Source organism: Cotesia typhae, unplaced genomic scaffold (genome assembly GCF_013202065.1).
Source record: "Cotesia typhae breed Kobodo isofemale line unplaced genomic scaffold, CoteBio_Ctyphae scaffold_45, whole genome shotgun sequence".
Classification (NCBI taxonomy): domain Eukaryota; kingdom Metazoa; phylum Arthropoda; class Insecta; order Hymenoptera; family Braconidae; genus Cotesia; species Cotesia typhae.
Window position 1 is genome coordinate 211,511 of NW_027423777.1, and position 12,540 is coordinate 224,050.

Below are 12,540 nucleotides of genomic sequence, written 5' to 3' on the forward strand. Positions count from 1 at the left end.
AAATTCATTTCCATCACAATAACTTGAGGACAAAAGGACATTTCATTATACACTCGAAAAAAGTTAAAAATATTTTCAGTAATGTAAAAACTGCAAGTGTATTTCTGATTTATGGACCAGAATTACAGCAGAAACTGTAAATTCTACAGACTTCGTACTAAGAATGGCAAATCATCTAATACCAGTCTTACGTAATTTATTACTTTCGGATGTTGAAATTCCTACTCAGTTCAGATTATTAAAATTATTTATCAATGGAGCAGCCGGTAAGACAATTACTGTATTATATAATGTACTTGAAAAAAAAAGGAAAATAAAATTTCCTAAATATTTTGCTAATTTTGAAAGTATTATATCTTTGGGACAATATCGATATTTAAGTGATAAGAGTAACATTTTTATATTACGATGGATTTCGATAAAAAATCTGAAAATCAGGTGATCACGAAAGCCATCCCATATATTTTCAAGCGTAAAACTCGATGAGATCTTTAATTTGAATCATTAAGCTCAAAGATGTTAAAAAATTGGTTTTTTTCAGCGCACCTTGCAGCTTTTTCAGCTTTGAAATGTATATTTTTTACGTACTTAAAGGTAAAAATATATTTAAAGTACTACCGTAAAACTGTTATAAATAAAATTCTTAAATTAAAAATATTTGCTCTGTTCTTTTTCCCGGATTACTTTTTAAGGTTGCATTAATCTAAAAGCTTTAGAATATTTGTCACAAAATTATAAAGCTAAAAACTTGTAGATTCGAAATGCTTCTTAAATATCGATATTTTTGTAGATATACAGCATCCTAATAATTATGAGTAAGTTCAAAAAAATTGATTGTTCATTTGCATTATTTTCCAGTAGTGATATATTATGAATCATTAAAGATTTTTATATTTAATTATTTGCAGAATCGCTTGATGACTTACCACAGATGTCAGCTAATGAAGTTGTTGAAGTTGACTCAACACCACCAGTTGGTTTACTTACCAACCCAACATCTATGGATCATAATTATAATTTTTCTTCTGATCAATCTGACCATGAAGAATCTTCGGATTCTAACATCAATCCTGATTTAATTGGCATTGATAATGATTTATCATTCCCTGCTGTAGAAAATTTATCAGAATCCATTGATGGTAATGGTAATGATCGTTCTGAATTAACAAATATGGGAAATAATTTACCAGAACTTGGTCTACTTGAAGGCACAGGACTTCCGGACCCTATTGTAATGTCAGAATCGACTGATGTTAACAACGGAGTACTGACAATTGCATCAGAAAACGAAATAATTATTTCTTCAGAGCAACCAGATATAAATCAACCGTATATTTACGCTCAGCAGTGCTTAGGCTGTTTTAATGACTTAATCGAAGTTGGTTATAAACCTTGCAATCATGCTCCATTTTGTTGGTCGTGTAATAATAAATGGCATGATGAGGCGATTGCAAATGGAGAATCATTCACTTGCATATTGTGTAGAAGTTTGGTTGAAATTGCAGACGATTTAAGAGCGGATTATCAATTAACGCAATAAAAAAAAAATTAAGCTTCATATTAATTTTTATTATTATTATTATTATTATACAATTGGCTCTGGGAGATTACCCATTCGGCCGTTGTACTCAATGGTAGGGTGATTGTAGTGTAGTGTCGTTGTTTTTCATGCTGTCCATAGGTGTCTGTATGCTCGTTGAAATTTCTTTTAAATCTCGAGATTGCATTTGTTCAGGAAGTTGGAGAGAATGTATGCGATTTTATTTGAAGGGTTTGCTAGAAGTGGTGTAATATCTGTCGGAGCTGGATTATAGAGTTTGCTGAGAATGTTGTTCAGCATTTTCCTTTGGTCTTGATATATTGGGCACTTAAAAAGATGTGATTCAAGTCTTGGTCTGGTGATCCGCAGGGACATGCTGATGATTCGATGAAATTTTTTCTATGTAAGCTGGAGTTTAAGTTGTAATGGTTTAGACGCATTCTTATAAATGTAGTGATGACTTTCCTGGGCATGTCATACTCAGCGAACCAGGGTTTTTAGTTTCCTTGAAGATAAAGCTAAAATAATGAACTCCTTTTTGTTTCCCAGCTTCCTTGAGGAACTCAACTGTGCGGTTGATGGTCTTTTCTTTGCTGTTAGTCACTAGATCGTTATAGGGATTGGAGTAAAGGTTCGTCTTGAGTTGGTGATCGCTTCTTTAGCTAGTCTATCTGCCTCTTCGTTGCCGGGTATGCCAGAATGTCCAGGGATCCACATTAAGTGGACTTGTAGTCCGCGTTGTTGCGCCTCGTGGAGTCTGGCTGCAATTTTGTATGGCAGGTATGATTTGGGTTTTTATCTTGTAAGTTAAGAAGGGCTTGGAGCGCGTTTTTGGAGTCCGTGTAGATTATTGTTTTTTCTCTGCGGTCTCGAGTGCTAGCTCGATTGCCTTGAGAATAGCTAGGGATTCTGCTGTTGTTATTGAAGCCTGGCCGTTGATTTTCTGTGTCAGGTGAATGTCCAGAGTGGCATTGTAAACTGCGAGTCCTATGTATGGTTCGGTCGGGCTTTTGGATGCGTCTGTGTATACTTGTGTGAAATCGTGTAGTTTTTCACTCACTATTTTTTGAAAATTTTTAATCACGCTTTTTGTTGGAAGGTTACTGAGTGTTGCTGTTGTTGATATCCGAACAAAAACAGTTTCACTGTAAAAAAAAATTGCGCCAAGTCCACGTTCATAAAACTCATCTCAATAACGTTTGCACTTTACAAAAAAAATAAGACTCGATATAATAATTGTCATTCTCTACAAAAAAAAGTGAAATACAAAAAAATACCAAGAAACTGTCATAATGTTAAAAAAATTGATAGAAAATTTGTTGAAAATTTAAAAATTAAAAAAAAAATTTTTTTATCGTACTTGGCGCGCGTCATTGAGTACCCCAAATTTTTTCGGAAGAATTTCAACCCGAGAAAAAACTATTTTGCTCGAATTTATGTAATTATGTATAGTTATACATATTTGGGCTGATCAGTTCTAATTACACAATATATGATTTCATACATTCTTATACTTATAAATTTACATTAGTCAAGCATACTCAACTCATTAAAAACACTGCTTACTCGATTAATTATCAGTTTCAGTGAAAAAATCCGTTATTAAATTTTTTTTTTAATTTTTAGTGGAAATAACTGTCAATATGATGGTGTGGTGAAATCATCTGAAATTATATAAAATTTTTGGATTCAATTTTTTTCAGCTCCATCATTAAGCTTCAATGAAGAAACTTGATATTGCTTAGTTTAATTGTAATTAACACATTTTGATTGGCAATCACACCGCATTTTCTCAATTTAGTCGGCCATATGTTTTCTTTTCTAGAGCACTCAATAGTATCCACTTTGAAGTAGTTTTCATAACCAAACACGAGAGGGCGTTTTAATAAAATCATAAATGATGTCTGGATGATTAAAAAATTTCAAATAACATACGTATGACATGTCGATTTTACCTAAATTTTGTAAAACTTATTATTAAATAATAATAGTTGATTAATTAAATTCATGCATTTTATAGGTTGACTAACTTATAAATTTTTAATCATTAAAAGGATGTTTATTTATCCTGAAAAAATTTGGGGTACTCAATGACGCGCGCCAAGTACGATAAAAAATTTTTTTAATTTTTAAATTTTCAACAAATTTTCTATCAATTTTTTTAACATTATGACAGTTTCTTGGTATTTTTTGTATTTCACTTTTTTGTAGAGAATGACAATTATTATATCGAGTCTTATTTTTTTGTAAAGTGCAAACGTTATTGAGATGAGTTTTATGAACGTGGACTTGGCGCAATTTTTTTTTACAGTGAAACTGTTTTTGTTTGGATTTCACATCTTTTTGTAAAGAATGAAAATTTTTGAAACGAGTCTTATTTTTTTGTAAAGTGCTAATGTTATTGAGATGAGTTTTATGAACGTGGACTTGGCGCAATTTTTTACAGTGAAGCTGTTTTTGTTCGGATTTATTAATAACAACAATCATTTTAGTAATAATAATGATAATGATAAACATTATTATTGCTTTCATTTTTAACATCAATTTATTATTACCGATATTAATACTTTTAGTATTATAATTACTATTATTGTTATTTTTATTATGGTTACCAATATTATTTATTGTTATTATGACATCGTTGTTAGTAAATGACGCAATATATCAAACGCATAGTTATGTTACGTATTATCAAGAGATTAAGATTATTTGAAACCCGCTCAATTGGATGACAGTGCCACCTACAGGCCATAACCATAAGATCACAGAATGTTCACACTTTTTAATGAGTTACATGTTATCAAGAAATTAAGATTATTTGAAACCCGCTCAATTAGATGACAGTGCCATCTACAGGCAATAACCATAAGATCATAGAATGTACACACTTTTTAATGAGAATTCCCCAGACACTGAACATCTGGTTTATTCGAAGAAAGTATAACTCATACAATGTTTGTGTGTTTAAACTGGTTAACAAATAAAATTTAATTAAAAAAATATGTTTCAACCATAAACATGGAAGGTTGTATGATAATTTGTTCTATAAAATTTTTTGTTTCATAAGATACTTTTACATTTTTAATTTCAAACGTAAACTTTTCCCGCGCAATATTAAAAATTCATAAATAAATGAATTTTTTCAGGCAAAGCTATAATCATATGAAAAGTCGTTCGTTCTTTGATTTTTCTGCTCAAATTCTGATAAAAAAATTAAAGTTTTCTTTTCTCATATTAGCTAGTTGTATTAAAAAATTTAAACTGACTAATCCGCGTAAACGCCTCCGGTTTAAATCGATATCCTAAATTATCGATGGAAATTATACATTTCTTATATATAGAAAGAGAATTTTGACATTTTCTTAATAAGAAAAAATTTTAATTTAGATTTAATACTGCAATACACATTTGTTCAATTACATGTTATCAAGAAATTAAGATTATTTGAAACCCCGCTCAATTGGATGACAGTGTCATCTACAGGCAATAACCATAAGATCATAGAATGTACACACTTTTCAATGAGAATTCCCCAGACACTGAACATCTGGTTTATCCGAAGAAAGTATAACTCATACAATGTTTGTGTGTTTAAACTGGTTAACAAATAAAATTTAATTAAAAAATATGTTTCAAACATAAACTTGGAAGGTTGTATGATAATTTGTTCTATAAAATTTTTTTGTTTCATAAGATACTTTTACATTTTTAATTTCAAACGTAAACTTTTCCCGCGCAATATTAAAAATTCATAAATAAATGAATTTTTTCAGGCAAAGCTATAATCATATGAAAAGTCGTTCGTTCTTTGATTTTACAGCTCAAATTCTGATAAAAAAATTAAAGTTTTCTTTTCTCATATTAGCTAGTGGTATTAAAAAATTTAAACTGACTAATCCGCGTAAACGCCTCCGGTTTAAATCGATATCCTTAATTATCGATGGAAATTATACATTTCTTATATATAGAAAGAGAATTTTGACATTTTCTTAATAAGAAAAAATTTTAATTTAGATTTAATACTGCAATACACATTTATTCAATTACATGTTATCAAGAAATTAAGATTATTTGAAACCCGCTCAATTGGATGACAGTGTCATCTACAGGCAATAACCATAAGATCATAGAATGTACACACTTTTCAATGAGAATTCCCCAGACACTGAACATCTGGTTTATTCGAAGAAAGTATAACTCATACAATGTTTGTGTGTTTAAACTGGTTAACAAATAAAATTTAATTAAAAAAATATGTTTCAAACATAAACATGGAAGGTTGTATGATAATTTGTTCTATAAAATTTTTGTTTCATAAGATACTTTTACATTTTTAATTTCAAACGTAAACTTTTCCCGCGCAATATTAAAAATTCATAAATAAATGAATTTTTTCAAGCAAAGCTATAATCATATGAAAAGTCGTTCGTTCTTTGATTTTTCTGCTCAAATTCTGATAAAAAAATTAAAGTTTTCTTTTCTCATATTAGCTAGTTGTATTAAAAAATTTAAACTGACTAATCCGCGTAAACGCCTCCGGTTTAAATCGATATCCTAAATTATCGATGGAAATTATACATTTCTTATATATAGAAAGAGAATTTTGACATTTTCTTAATAAGAAAAAATTTTAATTTAGATTTAATACTGCAATACACATTAATTCAATGAAAATAACAAACAATTATTTTAGTAATAATAATCTGTAGAAAATTTGAAAACCTACACGTGCTATTTTTTAAAAATATTTTGTAGTACTAATTACATGATTAAAAAAATCAAAAATCAAAAATGTTGGATAACTCTTGTGTCATCGACATATGATGAATTTTTCGAACAAATGTTACTTACAGTGTTTTATTTTATTTTTAAATAAAAATACAGAAAGTCACATCATATTTTATTATTTATATAATTATTTACTGAAAATGGTGTGGATTTAATTGCTATAAGTTTCGTACTAAATTATTTTTATAAACTTATTTGGATATTTGCATAAAAATTAAATTATGCAACCACTATTTTTCTGGCTAAATATTATAACGGATCAATGAAAGATTAAATATAAAAATTAGAATTACAGTGAAAATAAAAACGAAATTATAATAATTCATGAACGCATAAAAAATATAAAATGTACGGCCCTGGTTTAAACCAAGGCTCTCCAGTGAATGATTTGATAACGTAGGTAGTGACATCTGAAAGCGACTAAAAATATCACACTGATTCTTAAAACTCACTAAAGTTAGCGACCCAGAGTTTTTTTTTTTTAATTTTTAAACTTTTTTTTATTACATCATTAGTTCGTCGTTTATTCTTTATTGTTCACGATTCACATTTGTTTGTTCTCCATTTATTTATTTAAAAAAAATTTATGAATAATATGCCTTTAAGTTAGCCCCCTTTCGCATTTTTTAATATTTTGGTAGTAATACGGGTCATTAAACCTGTGTTTTTAATTGCTCATGTGTATAGAACATTTTTTCCTACTTCACATTGTTTATTTGTTGTTTAAGTAACATTTTTAATTAGCTGAATATTTGTATTCAAAATATTTGCACTGCACATGCGTCAACCATAGGTTTAGACTTTTAGCGCGGTCTTTTGAAAATTATAATGACAGTGATTAGAGTAAGTGTATTATTGTTGTATTTCATTATAGAAATTACAGGACGAAAAGGCAACGTGTAGTTTTTAATAATTTTATAAAAAGTTTTATTTTAATAAAGTATTAAAAATTTTTTGTTATTTGTTATTTCTTTTTTATTTTGATACTAGTTCGTATAATTCATGGAAATGGAACAGATGAGTATAAAAAAATATACATGCATTGATTCAAAGTTGATTCTATATTTTTAAGAAATTCAAAATGAAATAGATATTTATTAGTTATTTATTTATTTACTTAATAATATTGAAATTGGCTGACGTCTAACAATTTTTTTATAATTATTTAAATTAATTGAAAATTGATTCCTAAAAGATTACACTTGTAGATTTTTTAATTTTTTACACATAAGATGTGCTTGTCACTATAATTTTCAAAAGACCGCGCTAAAAGTCTATATACGTAAAGTTGACGCATGCGCAGTGCGAATATTTAGAATACATACATTCAGCTAATTACAAATGTTAATTAAACAAAAAATAAACAATGTGAAGTAGAAACAAATGTTGAATATATATGAACAATCAAAAATAGAGGTTTAATGACCCAAATTGCGACCAAAATATTAAAAAATGCAATAGGGGGGCTAACTTAAAAGTACATTATTAATAAATTTTCTTTAAAATGAATAAATGGAGAACTAACAAATGTTGATATTAAACAATAAAGAACAAACGACGAGCTAACGACGTGATAAAAAAAAATCAAAAATTAATAAAAAAAAACTCTGGGGTGCTAACTTTAGTGAGCTATCCCGTTTAATCTACAGTTTATGTAGAAAGAATTCCAGTGCACCCTGGCGAGTGTAGATCCAAGCTGCGAAATATCTTTTTTTAACTGTAGTTTCCCATCTATCGGAGGATTACTATGCATTCTCGAATTATTTAGTCTGTGGCAGATCACTTTGCCCATCGAAAAAAAGTCAGGATCGAAATTTTTGCGTTGCTATAGTTTGTGCTGATTAAATTTAATAATATTAAGCAGATTAATTGTTATAATTGGATATAATCAATTAATATCAGGAAAATAAGGTATGAACTACCGTTATAATACAAATTTAAGGAAAAAAAGGACCGTAGAATTAAAAATAAATTTGCAACCTCTAAAAAACGTGATGCTTACAGTAAACACATTCGGTAGTCTGGCGCTCCGTTTACAACGGAATTTTTGAACGGAACTTGGCGCCAGATTCTACCGAATCTGTAGATGTCAACGTTTAATGAGTCTCGAAAGACTGAGTAAGGGTACATATACTGCGGTTGTGTTTTAGCTTGGTAGATAATGTCCTGGTATGGTTTATTGTCTTTTAAGGAGTTAATTGCTGGGAATCTTTTTAGAATGAACTGCTTGGCTTTATTTTGGGTGATACTATCCTCCAATTTTGTCAGGGTTTGAATGACTGGATTATCGGAGACACTCATAGATCTTAGTATATAACGATCGGAGAGATCTTTAAGTCTGATTTTTAGAGGGATTTCTTTTCCCTCTGCCATCATTGAGTTGATTGGGGTCGATATCCGAAGGCCCATGCATGTTCTGATGGCTTTATTTTGTATTTTTTCCAGTTTTTTGAATAATTTACTGGAGGTCATGTTCATTATGTGAGACCCGTACTCGATTTTTGTCCTGATCAGTGCCCTGTAGATATTTAGAAGGGTTGCTGGAGTCGCTCCCCATTTTGTTCCACACATAGCTTTAATGAGGGGGTTGACTTTGTTGATTCTTGAAATGAGATTATTGTGGTGTTCGTCGAATGTTAGTTTCTGGTCCAGTATCATACCAAGGAATTTAGCTGATGTAGATGGCCTGATGTGTGTGTTCTTAATAGTAAAGACTATGTCCTGGGGGTTAAAGTTGATGAGTGAGAAAACTACTATTTTTGTTTTTTCCGGGGAGAGATCCAAGTCCAGACTTTCGAGGTATGCGTTGTAGCTGTCTAGGGAGGCTTGTATAGCGTCGACTGTGCATTGTAAATTTTGTTCCTGCATCTTATAGCTTTATCGTCAGCAAATTCTGCTATGCTGCTGGAAGAGTGTATATGTTTGTTGCCATCTGCCGTGTAGAGAGTGAACAGCAGGGGAGCTGATACCAGTTCTTGACCCGCTCCGGAGTTTACCTCCTGCGGTTCTGTTAGGCTGCTGTTGGTCACAAAGTATAGTTTGCGCTTCTTGATTAGAAAGTAGAAGAAGGAGCAGTAGGAAGTGGGAATATCGAGGTCTAGCATAATTTGTAGCAACTTGTCCGGATTGACATGATCGAAGGCTCCTTTGATGTCCAGAAATGCCGTTATAGTATACTCACCTTGGGCGAACCCGGTGTAAATTTCTCCAGTGACTACTGTTAAATTATCTGCAGTACTTTTGCCTGCTCTAAATCCATATTGGGTGTTGGGGAGCTTAGAATTGTGCTCCAGCCACCACGTGGTTCTGTCTACCAAAATTCTTTCCATTATTTTGAGAAAACAGGGTGCCAAGGTGATGGGCCTAAATTTGTTTGTGTCTCCTTTGGGGAGTAGATAGACTAAGTGCTCTGTCCAGGAAGTGGGATATTTTTGAGTCGGAGAAAGTTGTTGTAACAGTCCAGGATTAGTTTTCTCAGAGTTTCAGGGAGACGTTTGATTATGTCGTAGGTGATTTGGTCAAGTCCTGGGCTTGTTCCTGATTTACTTCGCTGTATGGCGGAGTTTAGTTCTGTTAAAGAAATTTCGTAGTCTGGAAAATTGGGTGCTGATGGTTGGGGAGCTTCGGCGGTGTCTTGGTGAAATAGCTCCTGTGCTGTTGAGCTGTCTGAGTTTATTCGGCTTTCCTGACAGTAACTTTCAATGAATTCAAGCTTTTTTGTTCAACTGAGAGTTCTTGTCTCGGGAGTGTGTACGGATTGGATAATCTTCTATTTTTAAAGGCTTTAAATTTTTTCCAGACCATGGCTATGGGGGTAGTGCTGTTGAGAGACGCAGTATATTCCCGCCAAGCTTTTTGTTTGGCTTTCTGGAATGTTTTCTTCGTTAACGCGTTTATTTTATTGTAGTTTTCATAGCTCTCTACCGTTAATGTACGCTTCATGAGTTGGAGAGCTGACTTTCTTTCTTCCAAGGCTTTGGAGCATTCTTCGTTCCACCACGGGGCAGGTGTACGAATTTTTCTAGTCTTGGGATTATTTTTTGGAGATGACGTGTGTTGATTGGCACTGGCACTTTCCTTTCTGGAGTCTTTTGTTTTTGTCGCCGCTGAGAGGAAGTCTTTAATGATAGTAATTATTTCTTCGTAGGTCGGTGGGACATTCAGATTGTCTTCAGGGATGATGGCTTCAACTTTCTTGGTGAGGACATCATCAAACGTTTCCCAACATATTTTAGAGAGATTTAGTTTATGGGTGAAAAATTGATATGTATCTGGGGCCACACCCAGAGAGATGTGAATTGGGTAATGGTCGCTTCTTCCTGGGTCTTCAGAGACGTTCCAGTTAGTGTAGCTTAGTAGTTCGGGTGAAACAATGGTGAGGTCTACTGCGGATTTGTTTGTAGTAGGGTTTGTTACCCTTGTGGGGGATCTGTCATTCAGAATGCAGAGGTCTGCCTCGGTAATAGTTTCTAGGAGTTCTTTGCCTTGAGCCGAGTTCTTGTAGCTTCCCCAGGAGGTGTGATGGGTGTTAAAGTCACCCGCTAGGAGAAGTGAGCTATCGTTTGGTCGATCTAGTAGTTTTTCCCAGGAATTTTTTTTGATTCTTTGATGAGGAGAGACATAGATGGTTGCTATTGTGATGGGACCCTGGTCCGTCTTTATTTTGATGGCTAGGGTATTGATTTTGTTTTCGAGCTCAAAGAAGTCGTTGATAATTTCGAATGTTAAGTTGGTTTTAATAGCGATGGCAATACCTCCGCCGGCGCCATCTTGTCGGTCTTTCCTTACTATGTTGTAGTTGTTGATGTAGAATGGTTCATCTGGTTTGAGCCATGTCTCGGTGAGTAGTAAAATATCGTGGTCTTGATTCATGTTTAAGATATTGATTTCTTCTTTTTTCCCCCTTATACTTCGAGCGTTCCATTGTAAGATTGTTATTAGTTTGCTGTTTTGGTGTCTGTTCATTCTAGTGGTGTTGGTGGAGATGGAGGTTGTGATAGTCGTGTGTCGAGAAGTTGTGAGTTTTGGATTGCTGCTGGGGGAAGCTGCTGTACGAGAGAGATTGGCTGGAGTTGCTGGGTAGCGTCAATGATGACCCAGGTGAGGCTTTGCGTTGTTTGAGTAAATTCCTTTATGATGACCAAAACTTTTGAGACTGTGAGTTGAAAAACAGATCGAGGTTACATTTAATATCAGTAAAATCGCGGAACTTTTTTTTACGTATAAAGTACTTTAGAGCTCGGAAAAGATGGTAGTCCGACGGAGCTAGGTCTGGAGAATATGCTGGGTGTGGTACCACTTCCCAGCCCAGTTGTTCCAGTTGACAACGAGAAACAGAAGCAACATGCGGTCGGGCGTTGTCGTGTAGTAAATGAACCTCGACGCTTCTTGGCTGCTTCTCTTGGATAGCAGTGGCAAGGCGACGTAGTTGTTCGGCATAGAGCTCGGCGGTAACAGTTTGCTTGTCGTGGAGAAGCTTCCAAAAGAGCATGCCTTGCGCATCCCAGAAACAGCTAAGAAGAATTTTACGGCGATGGGTGTTCGGCTTTGACTGAACTGGCGGGTCATCCCCACGAGGAATCCAAAAAGCGTGCCGCGTATCGTTCTCATAAAGAATGTAACTCTCATCGCCGGTCACCAAATGTGCTAAAAAATCTTTGCGATGAGAACGCAGGAGGAGAGATTGACATATTGATACCCGGGCCGTTCGGGTAGCCTCAGTCAGAACATGGGGGATCCATCGCGCTAAAACTTTTCTATAGCCAAGCGCATGCAAATGATTTTCAATAGTTGTGTGGCTACAATTTAGTCGCTCAGCCAGTTCTCGTGTGGTTGCATCTGGATACAATTGCAGTTCGTTACGCAGGGTGTCATCGTCGAGCTCACACGGTCGGCCACTGCGAGCTCGATCTTTAAGGCTGATATCTCCGTCAGCAAAACGTTTGTACTAACGGCTTACAGTCACGTGGCTAGTGGTGCTCTGGCCAAATGCAGCGTTGATGTTTTCAGCTGCCTGGCGTGCGCTGTTGTTTTTTTTAAACTCGTATAGCATTATCAGACGAAGTTGTTTTTCCTCCATTTTGATCACTACTGCCTTAGTGCGGAACCGTGCGCGTTTATATACCTCTCAGCCGATACGTTCTAGAACGTTCTACAATTTACTAGTATTTTCTTGTAGTTAAATATTTTAAAACTTTCAAAACATTAAAGTG

The 12,540-nt window shown here is 33.6% G+C and overlaps 2 protein-coding genes across 3 annotated transcripts; one reads left to right on the plus strand and one right to left on the minus strand.

Annotated features, from left to right (window-relative positions):
• The first annotated feature begins 152 nt into the window (after window positions 1-152).
• LOC141536946 (uncharacterized) lies at window positions 153-1,587 on the plus strand. 2 transcript variants are annotated; one of them, XM_074257756.1, is made up of 2 exons: window positions 153-266; window positions 909-1,587. In XM_074257756.1, the coding sequence occupies exons 1-2, from the start codon at window positions 164-166 to the stop codon at window positions 1,538-1,540; spliced, it is 735 nt and encodes a 244-aa protein (XP_074113857.1). In that variant the 5' UTR covers window positions 153-163; the 3' UTR covers window positions 1,541-1,587. The 2 variants fall into 2 exon arrangements, with proteins under 2 accessions (XP_074113857.1, XP_074113858.1); XM_074257757.1 differs by lacking the exon at window positions 153-266 and adding an exon at window positions 730-815.
• A 9,872-nt stretch (window positions 1,588-11,459) lies between these two features.
• Window positions 11,460-12,407, minus strand: LOC141537000 (histone-lysine N-methyltransferase SETMAR-like). The gene is made up of 2 exons (XM_074257838.1): window positions 12,281-12,407; window positions 11,460-12,238 (listed from the first exon to the last, which is right to left on the minus strand). The coding sequence occupies exons 1-2, from the start codon at window positions 12,405-12,407 to the stop codon at window positions 11,460-11,462; spliced, it is 906 nt and encodes a 301-aa protein (XP_074113939.1).
• Between the last annotated feature and the right edge of the window lie 133 nt (window positions 12,408-12,540).